Source organism: Musa acuminata, chromosome BXJ3-7, assembly GCF_036884655.1.
Source record: "Musa acuminata AAA Group cultivar baxijiao chromosome BXJ3-7, Cavendish_Baxijiao_AAA, whole genome shotgun sequence".
NCBI lineage: Eukaryota > Viridiplantae > Streptophyta > Magnoliopsida > Zingiberales > Musaceae > Musa > Musa acuminata.
Genome location: NC_088355.1, coordinates 7,313,465 through 7,332,518, shown reverse-complemented (window position 1 = coordinate 7,332,518; position 19,054 = coordinate 7,313,465). Strand labels below are relative to the sequence as shown.

Below are 19,054 nucleotides of genomic sequence, written 5' to 3'. Positions count from 1 at the left end.
CACAAAACCAGCTACTTATGCAGTCAACTGTCATTCAGGATGCAGATAGTCTAAATGGAGCTTATTATAACAAATACCATTCAATAGCCTGGGTGACGAGCATTGACTGGTCGAATGTGAGCCACAGATATCTTATTGGAGAGGTAGGAGAAATCATTGATGGTGTAACGGTCCTGAAAAGAAAGAGAATTCACAGGTTTGGGTGTTGTGGCAGGAAAGGGATTTAAAGGTCAGATTTGTGTTTCCAGTTATCAAACTTCGGAGTCGCTGCTTTTGTGATAGCTTCCAACAGGTAAAAGAACTGATTAATAAATACCTCAGCGTTTTTAAGGAAGCCTGCAAAGACCATAACTCAATAACATTTTCTGTAATATAACTATGCGACTAAATCCTAATAGAAGATCCAAAGTAGAATAAATTATTTCTACCACCCATGAGTGCCAACCCAGGGAATAGGAAGGGCAATATCACGCACAAACATGACTGTTAAAGTTCTTAGAAGCAAGAAAAAAAAAAATCAAAAACACCCATTTGCCATCAACATGGCACCAAACTGATCCTGTAAATGGATCAGGTCTAGACTGATTTGATCAGATATCCAATCCTATCTGAGCTGATCCGATCAGGTTTAACTGGTTTACAAGCCTAAAAGACACGAGACTCCCCAACTAGCAAGTAGCAATTTTAAGAAGTTAATATATCTATCAAAAACCATAAAAAAATTCCAACCGATTACATTGGAAAACCCAGCTTGGTTTATAGGCATTTGAGAACGTTTGTGAAAAACGAACATACAATAATCCTTTATAAATGACATAATAGAATAAAAATAGTTGGATAGAGCTGTCTCCTCGATAATGCAGGAAAAGGATGGCTGAAACGACCAAGCATCTAATAATTCTAACTAATTTTCCAGGATTCAATTGCACAGTGACTTTATGCTATTTCATGAATCTGATATCGTTGATTAGCAATTTTTCAAAAACCATGGATCACAAGGACAAAAATCTCTAGTCTAAAGAATAACACAGAGCACATAGTTTCATTTCAAAAAATCTGATCACCCCAAAATGGGGTCATGTGCAATTCATAATGAACGAGAAACACAGTCATGCTAAAATTGTCGTAGTGATTCATGTAGCACAAAAAAAATTCAATCATTTGACAAATATAAAGAAAATATGCATAAAAGCACTGGTGTCAAAATTTTGAAATCATGCCCAATGAATCAACGCAAACTACCAAATGAACTTTAACAAAATCTTATTCTTTTGGAAGTTTGATATGTCAGTATGCATAATTAAGCCACTCCGTAAAATTATTACCAACTGTACAAATTTTATCCAAATCGACATATGATTTTCTTGTTATATTAAACAGCTAAATAACTGGACTAAGAATATTTATACATGCAGCTGAAACGAGCGAAGGGTAGATGCGACATGAGATCCAAAGAGTAAGGAATATAATGCACGTCTATTTCATAGTGTACAAAAATATGACAGTTGGCCCAGCCAGAGTTTTTAAAAGGAAGTATTAAGTCTCATTTCATCCCTGTTGAGGATAATGTAACCTGTGTTTTTACCTTATCAAGTGATGGAACTTCAAAGCTCAAGTGGCTACAGTAAGTAGGATAAGAACTGCAACATCGACAAAAAAGAAAGTCAGGAACAGCTATTAGTCACAATATACAGAGAAAAGCTAAAAAAGAAAGAAACATATCCTCTGCATCTTACAAGAATGGTTCCCATACGATCTGTGAAAGTGCAAAACCTGCCAACTTCAATTTACACTCGCAAAATAATCTATGGCTCGCAAGCAACAAAATACCTGGTTGGAGTTGCAATCTCTCAAAACATGTCATGCATAGGCAAATACCAAAACAGGCCTCGACAATGTTTTTACAACAATGGGTGGAAGTAAATGTCAGCTCCGGAGGACAGCAATTTACACTGCAATATGAAGATAAATTTCTGCAGCCAAGGCTGATCATATGGAAGGAATCAATCGGAATAATGATCTACAAAAAGAACCTTCATCGTCTACTATATGACTAAGTTGAGCTCTAATCCAACATTTCATGTTACAAACACCTGATTTTTCTAATACCAGTAGCACTAGTGACTTTTCTAGAGAAATGTACGATTTGAGGTTGGAAACAATTTATCACCATACACAATTTGGATTCTATAGTTACCAAAACCAATTGTGTTTAGGCTGGTGGAGTTCCTCTATTATTCATACTCCACTGTTTCTAACCCTTGATCTCATTAACCGGGACAGTACTATCTGTAGAATCATTCACATCATGCTCAACAGCTTCGTCTTGACCTTCCTCTGTGACATCCTCTTCCCTCATCTGCAAATCCATTGGATAACGTAGAGTAAGGTGGCAATGGGAAAAAAAATTCAAATAAACAAGTCAAAGATAAAACCCAAGAACATGCCTGCAAAAAAGAAAAAAATTCATTTTACCATGAGTTTTAAAGTGCCTAATTATGATAATTAAGGATTTAAAGAAAGAAAATAATCTTAATATGGTTTCAGAACATGAAATTTTCATATATGAAGGTAAGCTTGGAAGCATGGATCAAGTACCTGTTGTCACAAATCAACAGTAACTATAATTTGGCTACAAAAAATAATCTAAAGCACAATCCAGGATGAATATGCCACTAATGTTAACATAACAGAAGAAGAATTTTCTGAAGGCTAAAAGCTGAAATTTAACTTTGTACAACATGATTGACATGTGTCACTGTGCCACAAAATACCAATCTTGTTAGAAAAAACAAGCACTAGAAAAACAAAAGTGCTCCACCAGAATTTCGGTCAAGCAACCTAATATGCTGAAAGTCATCACCACTGGTGTTAATTCAGAGATAACATAGAGTAATTTGTCCTCAGATTTCTGGGGCCTATATCAACAGCATAGTCTCCGTTTCATAATCAGATGTAGTGTCTATAAAAGCGTTAGGTGCCAAGGTCTCAAAATGCATGAGGCACTTGCTTGGACGAAACGAGATGCTCTAGAATATAAAAATATAAAACATATATAATATGATTATAAAAATAAAATAAAATATTAAATTAGGTTTAATAGCATTTCTAATAATAGTTCTAAATAAATAGAGATTAACAATGCTAAACAGGTATTAATAACATTTCTAAGTAACAATTAACAATGCTAATTAGGGATTAGTAGTTCTAAATAGGGTTAACAGTTCTAAGAATTAATATCAGTTTTAAAGGTGTTAATAGTTCTAATAGTTTGCAGTAGTGAGAAGAGGAGTCACTGATGGTGGAAGTTGGAGAAGGAGAGGGTGACGATGATGGAGGAACTGTTGAACGACGGCAGAGAAAGTGCGGATGGCGATGTCGGGGCTTGGAGGAAGCATTAGATGTGTCCATCGGTGGCAGAGAAAGCTACGAACCTGTCCCTTGATGACGGAGTGAGCTGCACAAGAAAGCAACGACGGTGGGGGAAATTATGCACAAGAGCTATAGTGATAGGGTCTTTGGACCTATCCATCGACGACAAAAGAAGCGTCGGACCTGTCCGTCAATGACAGAGAGAGCTACGCATGGAAGCATCGACGATGAAGTAGAGGTGTGTCGAGGGTAGCGACGGTAGTTAGGGTTTTACTGTGCGTGCGTGAGTAGCATGAGGGGAGGGGTTTGTTTACCTGTGCTTAGTTGGTTCAATCGAACCAACTAACACCTAATTCAATTAAACCAGTTGACAATCTAGTTCCTATTCAATTGGGCACTCGCCTGAAGTACCTGATGCTTGGGCTGAGGCGAGTGCCCAGGTGGCGCTTCATTGAAGCACATCGCCCGGCCATTGTGCGAGGTGCTCAGGCCTCACCTCGCCCAAGCGCATTTCAAAACACTGAGTAGATGCTTCTCATTAGCCTCTTCCTTTTCTAACAAAGATGTTACCTCACCAAATTGATAATCAATTATCCAACCAGGGTCCATTATAGACTATGGAAACTTGATCAAATTTTACAAATGATTTTTCTAGAAACATGTGTACCTAGACTAGCAGCCTTTCAAATTATGCAGATACAAGCAGTTGCAGGATAATTCTGACAAAATAAAATATGAAAATCTACTAGAATGTCTTGGTCAATCAAAAACCTGTATCATCCATTATTTGTGCTTCCATGCACAGATGCTCATACTGAAATTCCACAAAAGTAGTGTGACAACATAAAAGATTTAGTATAAAGAGCACAACATACCTCATGGCCAGAATCACCATTTTCAAGAGGCAGTCTCTCTTCATCAACTTGCATGCTTTTGAATACTTCCACAAGATTAATTTGTGACTTTTCAGCATAGCTCAGGTATTCTTCAGCAGGAGGATACTTATCCCTGTTTTCAACAATAATAATCGTCTATATTGACTTGTTTTCAAATTAATTTGAAAAGTAACGAGTTACCCAAAGATTGCTTATAAAAAAGTGGACATAAGCATAAGCATTCAAAACATTGCCAAGTTCATGTGCTTAGGCTGTAATGTTTATTTCCAGTCATGCAAAAGAAATGTAAATTGGACCCTTACATAACCCTCAAAATCCAAGTGCTTTATGTTTTCAAGCAAAAAACAAAATTTCAGTTTTAAGGATATCCAACTGCCACCTAAGATCTAAGTACCCACAGAGACTTTTCAAAGCTGACATTCTATCTTATACTGATGTAACCATGCAGATGGAATGAAAATAATAATAATAATAATGATGTCACCTCTTGTTCACACACTAACTTTTATGCTACTTTTAGATCATAAAAAACAGACGCATTGACCAAACTAATTTGATTTGGAGCACATGCCAAAGAACAGATATCTAATCCATATAGTAAGTAATAAATGTCTAAGCCTCCAAATAAAAGTTACTAATATGTTCACGATCATCAGGACCCCCAGAACCTTAAAGTAAAAGCTTTTTTCTAGGCATTTTTAGATGTAATCCCTTTTCCTTTTCAAAACTGCATTTTTGGCAAAGAATGGTATGAAGCCCACAAAATCATCTTGTGTGAACAAAGAATTCTAAGGTAAAATATCGTTCTTCCTCGTTCATGCAACAGTTAAGAATTAACAACCATCATCAGAAATAAAAACATGTGCATAATTGTTTGCTTCTACATGACGAATTACTATAATATAATAAACCTACACAACTGTGAAGCTTGAACCAACTTATCTAATAATTATGGTCCAATTAAATGCAGTTCCAAGCAAGCTACAATAAGCACATTGAAAAATGGACACTCTTACATGATTGTACAGTTCAGTATATTTTAGTAAAAAAGATTTTTCAGTGCACAAGATAAAAACAAGCAAAATCCTTTAAAATGAAACAATAACAGATATGAACGCCACATAAAGTCAGTTGTGCATATCCTGAGAAAGAAAATGTTAAATATTTTCCAAAAGGTAAAACCATTTGGAAGTTAAACATGCATCTTAGATGCATGTAAAAAATTCTATATTGGCATCATTCCAAATCTAGATTTCAAGTATACAACAAATTTTGGTCATTGGTGATAGCAAATTAGTTAATAACAAGTAAAATTTGGTATGCAAAACAGTGCCTTGCATGATGTTCACAAGAAATGACATGATAAGAACCTGTCATGGGCAAGATTTGATTCAACAGCCAGAGCAACCTGCCAGTCCTCAAATAAGTTTGGGTACTCTTCAGGATCAGCCAAAGACTCTGAGGCTTTTGGATTAACCTTTACAAAAAATGAGACTAACAGTCAAGAGAATCTGTCAAGGACATTTCAGGGAAACTGAGAAAGCTCAGAACTTGTATCTCCAAATTTTCTTAATATAATATTCTAACCACCCAAAAAGTTAGTGAAGAAAAAAAGAAACATGCCTTATTGAGGTCCTTTTTCCAAATTGATACAATCTCTGAAACTTTGCTTGGAAGATAAGACCTTGCCATGAGCGCAGCCTCTGGAATCCGGTTACTGCAAAATACAATAAATTACTAATGAAAAAGTGAATAAGATGACATACAAAAATGATGCATGGCATAATCCCAAGAACAAATAAAATATATTAAATATAGAAAGCATATAAAAAATTACCTCTCCACCAATAATTCAAGGCAATCCTCCAATTTACCAAGCATGAAAAGACAAAGAAAGGCAACATTATTCTTTCCTTGCTCTTTGGCAAGAGATGCAAGTTTTTTTATCCCTTCAGCATCACCGAGAGCTGAGTAAAGAAGCAATAAGCCGCTCAAATCCACAGCTTGTGACAGGCACTCCTCAGCCATCTCTAACTGTGAAACAATAAATGAAATGACTGAATTAGTGCACTAAATCATTCGAGTCAACAAGCTAATTTCCAAGGTTGACACTTATGTAAACTTAACATATATGCATCAGAATGTGAAGACTCAAACAAGCAAATCTAGTACCAGGAGAACTGTCACATTGTCATATGCTGGAAGCAGTAAAAGGTCAGCAGAATGAAATTAGACAAATAGGGTGTATATGCTCCAATCTAAAAGATGTGTCTAATCAATTTATGAGAAGATGAGAATGACTAACAGATTTCTATATCCATCCCAGTACTTTTATTGATCAATTTTCCTTTTATGTAGCTGCTAGGACCCCCATGTCACCATCAGAATGTGTGCTATGCTGACAATATACCATGCCAAGGACTGGCGGAAACTGATGGCGCTAGTGGCACTTTGATCCATTGTTAGCCTCTTATTTTGGTCTTTTAAAATCATTTTTCTATTCCCTACAGTCTTCTCTAAATTATCAATTCCATTTTTTCACATTCACGGAGAGTTGACATTAATCCTGTCAGCTTAGACATTAGTATTTGCTAATGACTCCAATATATCATTATGATGGTGTCTAATAAGTTTACAAAAACATGAGCACTTGCAAGAGCATGATAATAACCACATGATGAGATCAACACATATGCAAACACCAATTACAAATACTAGAAAAAAAAAACCAAATATACTACAGGTTTCAAATTTACTTTCCCAGTAGACATAGCCAGCTCTCCCAACTGCTTCCACTTTGATTCACTTTGTACTTCCATGGCAATTGCCTGCAGGGAATTTTATTCAGTTGGGAAAGGGAAAATAACTAAAAGAACATAATCATTCAAGAATAAGCATGTTATAAGCATCCTTTCAGTTACACATGATCATGAAGTGTATGTAGTACCTTTGCAATTTCCAACCTACCAAGCTGAACAGCTAGGTCAAATCTGTAGTTAGGATCTGTTGCTACTTCAAGAGCATCCTCTAGCATGCCCCGAGATTCCAGGAAATGAGCCACACTAGCAAATTGATTTCACAGTTAACAGACAATAACTAAAAACAATAAGTTGACCCCAATATGTAAATCGAGAAAAATATTCTAAGTTGATATTTTCAGAGACTAACATCTATTTTCATAATATGGGAAGAAGGTATCACAAAGCACCAAATCCTACACATCGAGACTCACAAGGTTGAAGTATGGTATTTATCAGGTAAGACAAGTATACTTGGATTGAGTTAACCAACAATTGTACTTAACAAAATCAGGCTTCTTGTCGGAATATTCGGTCTAGCAACAACTTTCACTCTCCATTTTTGAAGAAAAACTTGTACCTATTATGATGATCCTGCGGAATTGCTGGCAAAACTTCATTTGCACGTTCCAAATCCCCACGCATAACAAGTGTCTTATACTCGATCAAACTGAGAAGTAAGGTGTAACCCATAACACTGAAAAGGAAAGAAATTATTAAACAAAAGAAAATTCATCAATCAAAATGAAAGAAGATTCCATAGCAACTCTTATGCAAACTCACTTGAACTCCTTGTCGATAAGATATACCCGACTTTGGCTAGCAAGATATCCAAGCAAGTACATAGGCCGGTCCAAATGGAACATGGTTGTGACCTAAATTTAACAAAAACAATAACCATATACCATCATGCAAACAAATTATAACAGGCAACTAAAATGAAGATGAGAAAATCAGAATAAGCTTACCTCTCCACCAACACAGTAATTTAGTCGCCAAGAAGAATTATTATAAATGAAGCAGTCACCGACCCAAATCCCAGTTCGAACCCGCTCATTTACTTCATGAAGAAGCTCAAATGCATCTTCCACACCTTGGTCATCTACTGGCTTTCCACTTTCTAGGTAAGAGAAAACAACATGTCTCTGCAGGAAAAGCAACATTAATGAACATTCAAATAACAAATCTTGTGAGCTTGTTCCTAGGAAGATGCAAAAAGCATATCTACTATAACAATGTTCCTTAAACAAGTATAAAAATATTTGCAGGATAAACATTATGTAGATTAACTTACCTTATACTTCAGAATATAGAAGGATGTATCACTAGCTATGACCAGCAGGTCACCACTATCAGCCCAATAAAGATTCTGCAATACTCATGAGAAAATATATTACAGGAACCTTTCCATAGACTGATAACATATTATGTACCCAGCTGCAAACTTACTTTGACATTGACATCAATCCGACGTATTAATCTGCATTCAGCCCAATCGTAAAAACAAATGAAGTCATTGGAGCACATTGCTAATAGTGTTCCACCATAAATATGCTCTGCAGAAAAGGTTGGCCGAATACTTTTTCTCTCCTGAAAGATGCCATTCATTTAAAAATTCAAGCAATGTTGTAAGTCATAAAGCATACTTCATCATTAAATCATAGCATGCTTGATGCATGCAAATCCATTTTGATGGGATACCATGAAGCAACACCAATAACAAGATGATATTTCACCTAAGTCAGAATTTTAAGAATCAGAAATTATAAAAAGTTCTATAGTGCATCCTTTCAGATCGATTACGACAAGAGGTTGCATATAACTTGTTTAAATTCACACTAATTTATTTGACTGAATGAATGAGGCTTCCTGGTGCATCTCACACAATCATATAATGTCTCAGTGACTATATTCTTTTCTTTTACTGAGATAATTTTATGCAAATAAATATGTTCATAGGGCTTAGACTTGTAAAACACAAATAGATTTATAAAAACAAAGGACAAACCTGGAAGGTTTTACTAAAGATCTTAATTTTTGATGTGCTTTCCCTGATTGCATATTCTCCATCAGATGACCAGACAAACTCCAGAGCAGATCCGAATGATCTATTCCTCCATGCTAATGCGGTATAGATAATGTACTCTCCATCTCCACAAACAACAACAAATCTCCCATTTGGATTGTGCTTTACACTCTGAACAAAACAAAGACTAAGAACTATGTATAATGAATATTAATGGAAAGCAGCAAGTTCAGTACTAATAACTACCTATGATAAGCATGTTACTCAAAGATTACCACATCTACTTAATTAAGCAATTTCACAAGGAGATTTTTTTAGTAGAAATTATCAATTTACCAAAAAGAAATATTTGTTTAGAAATAATTATTAACTTGCCTCACCACAGTATCACTGTTAATTTGGCAGAAATTGCACTTCTAAGATAATCAAGTCAGCTTGGTCAACTACATAATTTTACTGGTCAAATTCACAGGGAACTTGTTGCAAATCAGAACTTTTATATTTCCCATGTAAGTTAATGGAGAGTATATGTAGAAGCAACAGATGAATTTGAAAGAAGGAATTTGGTGCCAGTACACACTTTGATGCATATCATGCCTCAGCTAAAATGGCAGGCGCATGAGTTTTACAACCTAGCCAAATGCATCCCAGTAAGCAAATATACTGATACGTAGAAGCCTGATGGATGCATGATGACAAAAGAAAATGACGTTAAACCATCCCATATATCACCTCAAATTATAGCCTATACTCGACATGGGAGTACATGAGGTCACCATCAAACAATGGAAAATGCAGCATACAATTCTAGCTATGATTTTGTATGGTTTTGATAATCCAAATTAACTACTTGGGATGTCAACTCATTAATATGAATACTTATAATCATTAAATATTTGGATAGTAGCACGATGACTATGAATGAAACAAATGCATATACCAGTTCAGCCTACTTTAAAGCAGTCAATCTATATGAACCAGTGCTATAACTGAAAAACTAATATATACGGATAAATTTGTAATCCAGACAACACCAAACTGTAAGAAAATAACTATTTCAAATTGACACATGTATCTTCTCTCAAGATTAATATCTACAGAAAGCAATATCACTAGTCAACTTAAAATCCGGAAAATCTCTTTTTTTTTCATTATTTAGAATTTAAGTTCTCCTATGCACTTCCTCAACCACTCGTGCTACTAATCCACTAAACGGTAAAGTGAAAAAGAATGACGTTTGTAGCATAATTGATTTCAGCAACACTTACTTGTGGATAGAGATCGCAGCTTCCTAACTCCTTCACAGCTAAAGGTAATCTTTCACCATCCGTAACCTGCAGATGGAGCAAATTCCACAACCTTCATTACATGCAAGTGTGCAACATACGTTCTTAAGAGCAGAGTAGAAGTACCTACCTCAAAATCTGCTCCAATTGTCTTGATATTAACAGTTTGAATCTCGTTGTGTATTGCCCATAAGATTTTTCCACTGTTGTCCATACTGGCGACTGGTACTTCACGGCCAATCTTAATCATGATGGTTCCCTCATCATATCCTATTACAACCCTGAAACATAAACCTATTCACCAATTTAATGGAAAAGAAAAAATACTCATCAAAAGCTTTCACAACATTTCCTAAAGCAAATTTAGGAGATTATAATAAACCACCTATGGTTTTTTAAAAGTTGACAATGATTCAATAGCTTTGGTAAAAGAAAATAGATAGTGTTACCATAGGAAAGATACAAGAGACAGATACGGGTTGTCCATACCTCCTTGACCGTTTCATGTATCCTACTGCCCAAACTCTTTCCAGACCATAGTTTAGTGCATTTTCAAGCCTGTAAAAGCATAGGAATAAATATTTTGAATAAATAAAAGAACACAATTCAAAATTACCGCACAATATGTTAATACTAAAATACAGTTTGGAATAAAATGCTTCATTCCAGGACTTGAGATCTACACCACCAAGTAAAAATTTTCATTGAAAGAAACATAAAGCATAATCAACACTTAACCAACCTGAGCAACTAAAAACTGTTTGTCTTTGTCGATCCACTAACTAAAAACTGTTTGCCAATCCACTTAAATTCCTAGGAGTTACTACCTATACTACAAAGCAATTCTGTAGCACAATCGTGTGATATAAGTTTTTATGATGTTTAACCGCTAGACCTGCATAAAATGTGTACACGTTACACATTTCCAATAAGATCTTTTTTCAAATAAATGAGGTTTAACCATCTTTAAATATCTAGCAAAAAGTATCAAAGCAAACCCAAAAATCAGTTTTTTATCTCAATAAATCTTGAGGGAGAAAAGAGCATTTTTCTGGCTAAGCCATCAAAATCTGCTCTTCTAAAGTAGCCTATTGACTAATGACAACAAGAGACATGTTTGAATCATGCAAACAGCCTCACGAATCCTAGACCAACTCCCCATGGTAGGAAACTCATGCAATGTGCTACCAATTCAATTACATTAGTTTCTTCACATCTCAAAAAGTAGGGATGAAAAGTCCAGAGGAAATATCACCATTAACTTCTCCATCCGACACTATTTAGTCATCATCTTTTTCTTCCAAGCATCTTTATAATACCTCCTCCTGCCACTACAATTAAACCCTTGGTTCAAGTTTCCAAGCCTGAGCAGCCTCACATATGCCATCATTGCAATTTCCTTTTTCTTTCTAAACAGCCAATTACGAACAGTGTTGATGAATGCCACAGGCCTAAATGAAAACAGTCCCTGAACATCCCCCCCAAAAACCTAAAACTAAAAGTATACCTATTGGATACATACAATCTGTGTAAGTTTAAAATAGGCAAGCAAACTATAAAAGAAGACAGAAAACACATTCTATTATGAATGTGCTTTACCTATAAAATAGCTAATTTCCTTTTCTGTAAAAAGCCTCCCTATATTTCTGTCAAGGACACTAAAAGAACTAAAAAAGTTATGAAAATTTATATGATGCAAAGTGAGCACCATGCCATAAATCATCTACAGAAATTACTAGTTTAAGAACCAACAACTTGAAATAAAACCAACAATTTTTTTTTACTAAAAGAATTTCATAGTGCAAATGGATAAGTACAAAGAAGATTAACACAGAAAGGTGTATGTAGAATTAGATCTATTTCCAGAACACAGTTACCTATATGTAGTTGCATGCCAAATTCTAACAGTTCCATCCTCTGAACCTGTTATTATTATCGGAAGCTCAGGATGGAAACAGACAGCTGAAACATTATGTGTATGGCCTTCGAGTGTTTGAATGCAGCTCTTGGTTTGATAGTCCCAGACCTGATTTAATGAAACTTATTAATAGAAAAACTTTAGAGTAGACTGTGAGCTATGAGCTTAACAAAGCATGAGGCACACCTTTGCAGTCTGATCATCAGAACCAGTAATCAAATATGGCCTATCACCACCAGTAAAATAATCAACACAATTTACTCCTTTAGAATGTGCATCTAGTGTAAAATTTGGATCTGGAGAAGCAAGATTCCAGATCTGCAAAAAAATTAAATTAAACGGTTCAGTACCCGAAAAAACATGGTAAAATCCATGTAACGCATCAAAGATATTGCAGCAACACCTTCACTGTGCGGTCCAGGGAGGCACTTGCAAAAGTATTTGTGTCCTTTGGATTAAAGGTTACTTGCATCACATAGTGAGAGTGTCCTTCAAAGATTTGGGTACAAATCCAACCCTTCTCCCAGTCCCAAAGTTTAATCAGCATGTCGTCTGATGATGACAACACATATGGAAGTGTTGGATGTACAGCCACACACCTTATGTAGTCTGTGTGTGCTTCAAACACTTTAACTTTGTCCATAGTATTGTAATTGTAGACACGAATAAACATATCATCTGCACCAGCCACAACCCACTGCTTGCGTGCTATAAACTTTGCTGACCGGACTGAAATCCCAATAAATAAATGTTCAGAATATATAACAAACTCTAGTAACATCAGAAAAGGCTAGGATACAGTGTAGTGTACCTGGTAATTCAGTGACCTCAAAAGATTTTACCATAGTCTGCAATCAATCGAATTCGTGATCAAAATATATCAAGATAAACACCAAATTCTTTATGATGCAAAAAAAGTCTCTCATTGTCAATCATCAGAATGGATAAAAACAAGACCATTCCTAAGCTCTACCAAAGTGCAAGTATCCTATTGAGTGTGATGTAGGGTATGGCCTTAGTCTCAAATAATTTCACAACTCTGTTCTCATTACATGATCAATCAAGTTCTTCAGACTTGGCTAGTCCCTAACTATTTCAGAACCAGATAAAGAATAATTCATATTGAAAGATGCAATAAGTACCATCTCAAATATGAAGGTGTATCAGTTCCAAAAGCATGTTGGTATATACACACATTGACCACATAATGTGGCTGCTCAATCTCATTAACGAGTGGTCAAGAATGATTCTAAAAGTTTATTCAGCCAAGGTACAAATACAACATATTAAAAACAGGTGACTTGCCTGTGATTGATAGTTCCAGATACAAACACTTCCAGAATAAAGACTTGCAAGAATCCTGCAATAAAAAGATTAATGTAGGGTGGCATATCATATAGTATTGAAAACCTGCATCACCCTTTCCATAATTATCAGAATGGGAGTGTAGAAAAAGGCATTCATCCTTACCATGGCTCCGATGGATGTAGATCTACCGATTTCACCCTTTCCGACCTTTGGGCAAGTTTCCTCTGACACACATATAAACTGTAAGCACAATTCGAGACAAATACCATTCAAATGTAACATGTATTTGACAATAGAGTTCAACCCAGACATAAGATCCAACTAAAATCTACCAAAATCTACACAAGGGTTAGGATCACATACCTTGATTTCTAGTCTGAGAGGCTGCAGCAGTTGCCACGGGTACCAAATCAACACAGAAAAAGAAACGAACAACCATCAGACACCAATACAAAACAAGTTCTATAGATAGTTCAGCCTCTTAATGATGAGGCACGCGAAACCCAAGAAACGAACAACCATCAAGATATAACATCACTTAAGCAAAGAAGGCGATTAAGGGCACGAGAAAAGATCGAACGTACCATCTTTTCGGATGAGACGGGAGACGGAGCGGAGGCGGAGTAGGGGCGGAGAGATCCGCGGGTTGATGACCCGAAACCCCAGAAATCTAGGGCTTGGGAGGGCCGAGATCGGGGAGGAAGGTGGCGAAGAAGAGCTGCGATCCGGTTAAGCTTCCGAGTCAAGGAATAGAGGCGAATGCGGAGAGAAGGGGAACGAAGAGAGAGAGAGAGAGAGAGAGAGAGAGAGAGGTTTCGGCTTAACAGGTCGGAAGAATCACCGTCAACGTTAATGAGAGGGTGAGAAGAAGGAGGAGAAGCCGAGAATTACGAGATTGCCCTTGATCCACCGTGGCCAACGTCCGCGGTCTCTTACTGTGGCTTCTCAGCCATCTTCCTTGGTTGGTCGAAATAAATATATGAAAAATAAAAATAATAATGGGACAAAATCAAACTCTTGTCTCTCAAAAGAAAATTCAGAAAATGGAGGAAATCCAGCTTTGATTAATAATTTTTCTTTTATTTTATTGGTATGAAATTGATGAAAATTCAAATAAAGGAATTCTTCTTATTAGTTGCCTAATTTGATAGGTCAAGTCTCATGCGATCCCTTGTGACCCAGTCAATTACCCCTAATTAGATCGAATTTCAGGATAATTTCGACTTAATTCTTTTCGATTCAAACTCGTACGACCCAAATAGAACAAATTCAGATCCAATTACATCTGTTTATGGTGATTTTAGATCATATTTATGTAAATTTAATGTTAATTTAATTAGATTCTAGTCGAACACCTATTTGCTTCAAGTTAATTTGATCATTTCAATTAAGGATAAGGTATTGCAAAAGGATTGACACCTAATGATTTTATGATTTGATCGATTTAAAAATATTTTAAAGTTATATTATATTTTTTTTTAAAAAATGATTAATAAATTTTAATTTTAAGATTAAATTTCATGATAGTATCGCCTTTAAAAAAAAGTTACATGTCTATCTATCATATATTAAGCCTAGTCTATCATGATATTTGTATCGTATTATCTCTTAAAATACATTCATAAATAAATGAAAATGAACAATATGATTTTTGTGCCATTGTTAAGACTATATGGATTAGATAATTCTCTTCCGGGATAAGCAATTCGTAAATATAATGACTAATTGATTTCTTCATCCACTATTGAAAAAATAAATATTTTTTATTTTAGTGAGTGATAGACACGATTTCATCTACTGGTACGAGTGTAATATAGCATTATTCAGAGAACCTCATGAAGAAAAAAAAAATTTTACCTTCCTAATAATGAAATTTGAAATTATGATTAATACACAATCTTAGTATAAGACGTTAGTATAAATCTTACTTATCGAAAAAGTTCTACTTAATGAATTCCAATATATATGCATATAAACTTGTAAACAAGGGTGGTAGAAATGCTTCCTCTATGTTAATGCACTTATTACAATGGTCATCTAATTTACTACTAGTCATATAAAATAGGGTGGTAGAAATGCTTCCAAACTATGTTACTCCTTGGTGGATTTCTATCCAAATTGTGGCTTAGAATAACTTTCATTTAGGCTTTGTGACCTAATCGTGAGCTCATATAAAGTTTTTCTTTTAATAATCATCACATTTTAATGTTACAACTGATAATTCTTTGTCCCCCTTTGAGTTGATTAACATAATCACAGCTAATAAATAATGAAAATATGTGATTTATTTACTCAATCAAGATCAGAAGTCACAAAGATTTTTCAGAGCTGAAGAGTCATATAAATAGGTAGTGGTATTATTGGTCCTTATTTTTCTCTTCTTTTAATGTCCCCTATTGAGCACTGCAATCATTCATTAATCTCACACCCTTGTGTTTCCATGTGGCTATTCTTGTGGAAGGAGGGATCTCAGTAAGCCAAAGCTCTACCACTGCATTTGCTGTTCAACTCAGATCCTTTCAACAGGTTGAAAGATGTGCATCACTAATCGCAACCTCAGGGTTGCTGCTGCTCCTCATTTTCCAGTCTCACCGGCAGCCAAATCTCTCCTTGACATGGCAGCTGCAGATGTGTCTGCTACTACCTTCAAAAGCAAGTGCATTGTAGCAGCAGCAGCAGTGTCATGACTGGATCCTTACATGATGCTTGAGAGCAGTGTCCTACTTGTCTAAGATACTATAGCTAGGTTTGCCATTTCCTCGTTCTCTTCTTCTCCTCCATCATAGGTGCATAAGGCACAGCAGGAACTGCACTAGTCTATTGCATTCAGCAATTGCGTGCTTGATGCCTACTTGTCCTTAACCTGCTCAAAGACTAACCTTCTGAAAGCTTGTTTCTGTCAAAAAAATTTCTTCCAAACACCAGCCAAAAGCTTGGTCATGTTTTATCTGAATACAAAGGAACTCATCATACGTATCCAAGAACAACAAGACAGTGTCAAGAAATGTGCCATCGAATCAAAGTTATGTGGTGTCATCTTCTGCTTCAGTATCAAGTTCTTAGAACCATATCTTGACTGTCAGGCTTCCAAAGTTCTCCAGTGATTTCTCTGCATTAGCAGGGAGTCAGTGAGCTATGGTTGGTGCAAATATTAGCCACCACCATAGCCATTTCTGGTGGAGAAGGAGCGAGGTGACAAGTGTATCATTCTGAGGACCAGGAAACTCTGCCAGTGGAGGAATAATTTGTGAGAGTGATCACAAGATATGCTGCAGCATTCAGCAATTAGTCATTGGTCTGAGCACTCCTTCCCACTTCTTCTTCCCCCTCCTCACTCTTCATGCAGCACCAAAGTATCCTCTTTAAAGCAATGTGAACAAGAAGAAAGAAAAAAGAGCTTACAAAAATTAACAGCCACATGTAGATCTCCACTTGAGATGCATCATTCTCACTTGATGTTTCAACAAATATGGGTCTTTGAAAGATGATAGTATTCCTGTTGGATTCAGGAATTGGTTCATGAGTAGCCTTTGGAGTTTAAACATGGCACAGAGTAAGAGAAGCACTTCCCCCCTGGTGCTTTAGCCACTCATTGGAAAGATCAAAGTGGAAGAGTTGGCACTATCAGGTTCTAAAGCACAGAAGTAGAATGGCCAGTGAAACATCTTGTTCTTGTATCTCTGAAGCTTCATTCAGAGTTGACATCTCAGGCTCCGAGGGAAAGGAGAGGATGGTGGGAAAGGAGAAGTCAATCACCCTATCATGGCACCCCCAAGAAATGTCAGTGCAGCTACCCCCATTAGTGTGGGATATCCATGGCATATACTCTTAGCTCCTGGTGCTGAATTATTACTATGGACTTTTAATAACATCAAGATATTTGCATTTGTTTGCACGCTCTGTAATGTACGTAAGAAGTTTTTTGCATTTCTGAAATACCAGTCTGGATCAAAATGTTGTTTTTGATAGAATCAAATTACTAGTGCTCTCTCTTCAGTGATATCTTGACCATTTTTGGGGTGCCAGTCAACTCATCTTGCATGCTGAGGGAAAGGTGGCTCAGTTACACGCTGAAAACACATGTTTGGATTGCCGTTAAGGATTGATAAGAGTGAGAGTGAGAGGAGGGAGGTGAAGGTGATTGTCGCCGGACCAGAACTGCTGCCACTGAAGCTTGACGAGAAGGACACAGTTCCAGATTCCCAGTGTGAGCTCAGGGCGTGTACTTGAGCGCTTACTCCTCACCGCATATGAAGGAATCCTGTTCCTTATCATACAATAACAATGGCTTCTCTTCTTCCTTCCTTTTCCGTCCTCTGTCTCTAGTTCTTAATTCCAATGTACCTTCATTTACTTGTCATTGTCCATGAAAGCCTTCGGGTCCTGCAAACTTTCAAGTTTGTCATTCTATAGCTACCCTAAAACACAAGCATGCAACATTTAGAGAGAGAGAGAGAGAGATGTTATTCTCCATGACTTATCTATCAGCATCTGAGAGGAGGTAGCAGGTAGGTAAACACTTTGTTTGTATCACCTGTAGACTCTAATATATATCAAAGAAGAGAGAGAATAAGAGTATCTGGATCTGACATATACAGTTTTTTTAAGGGCAATTGTTAGATGTTGCAACTCTTCAATCTGTCATTACTGGTGGATGAACACAATTTCACTGTTTATAACATAAATGGATAATTATAAGAATAATGTGGAATGGTATATAGAAAAGTAATCGAATACTATACAGGGAGACACTGAAATCATCCAACTATTCAGTTATCTTCATGAGATTTCTTGCTTGAGGTTGCAGGACTAGTTGTTGCCGCTATTCGAGTGAGATACTCCATCAGATCATATGTTCGAGGGGGTTTTTTTCATGCAGCAATCCAAATGATCTCTGTTGAGTTGCTACTTCAAGTAAATGCTTGTTTAGATTCGTAGAAGAATTCTGAGTGTGGAGAAAGCCAAAGCTTCAAACCTACGCTAACAATGGAGATATAGTAGATTTGGATGAATCAATGGCCTATTTAATTCATATATTTCCATCAATGTCTTTGACGCGAGGCATTTGTTTCAGCCAGTCGCCATTCTGCGTCTTGGCTTTTGCTTCAATGAAATGAACTGCTGCTGCTTTGCCTCAGAGAATCTAGCGGTGTGTGAAGCAGCTGACATGCAGATACTATGAACAGTCCAAGAACATTCCCTCAGAAAGAAAATGTCCAAAGAAATCATTCCACCACACTTGTGAATTTACATAAGATGTTTATGCGCAGAATGGCATTTATTCTCCTCATGATAATGATGCTTCTAGTACTCTTCCAAGTTTGCCTCCACGCGCAGCACACCGACATCTAACAATACCCACGCTAAACCTATATGATCTACTTCAGCTGGGAGTGGAGTTTTACCCAGAGAAAGTGGTTTTGTGTGTTCAACAAGTGTGTATTCATTGA

At 36.4% G+C, this 19,054-nt stretch overlaps 1 protein-coding gene across 2 annotated transcripts; it reads right to left on the bottom strand.

Annotated features, from left to right (window-relative positions):
- Positions 1-1,960: 1,960 nt before the first annotated feature.
- On the bottom strand, positions 1,961-14,486 carry LOC103991278 (coatomer subunit beta'-1). 2 transcript variants are annotated; one of them, XM_009410672.3, is made up of 24 exons: positions 14,189-14,486; positions 13,968-13,988; positions 13,767-13,828; positions 13,602-13,656; positions 13,108-13,144; positions 12,700-13,025; positions 12,483-12,614; positions 12,256-12,404; positions 10,868-10,936; positions 10,509-10,659; positions 10,361-10,426; positions 9,075-9,263; positions 8,516-8,656; positions 8,361-8,435; positions 8,035-8,211; positions 7,850-7,941; positions 7,647-7,763; positions 7,216-7,330; positions 7,025-7,096; positions 6,106-6,302; positions 5,892-5,985; positions 5,639-5,745; positions 4,248-4,380; positions 1,961-2,359 (listed from the first exon to the last, which is right to left on the bottom strand). In XM_009410672.3, the coding sequence occupies exons 1-24, from the start codon at positions 14,189-14,191 to the stop codon at positions 2,255-2,257; spliced, it is 2,685 nt and encodes an 894-aa protein (XP_009408947.1). In that variant the 5' UTR covers positions 14,192-14,486; the 3' UTR covers positions 1,961-2,254. The 2 variants fall into 2 exon arrangements, with proteins under 2 accessions (XP_009408947.1, XP_065013889.1); XM_065157817.1 differs by having other exon boundaries at positions 13,767-13,844; positions 14,189-14,283.
- Between the last annotated feature and the right edge of the window lie 4,568 nt (positions 14,487-19,054).

Coding starts and splice junctions, on each gene's coding strand:
- LOC103991278 (XM_009410672.3), bottom strand. Junction 6,303..7,024: donor TGGCTATGTCTACTGGGAAA/GTAAATTTGAAA, acceptor ATTGTTTCACAG/TTAGAGATGGCTGAGGAGTG. Junction 5,986..6,105: donor CTTGAATTATTGGTGGAGAG/GTAATTTTTTAT, acceptor TGTATTTTGCAG/TAACCGGATTCCAGAGGCTG.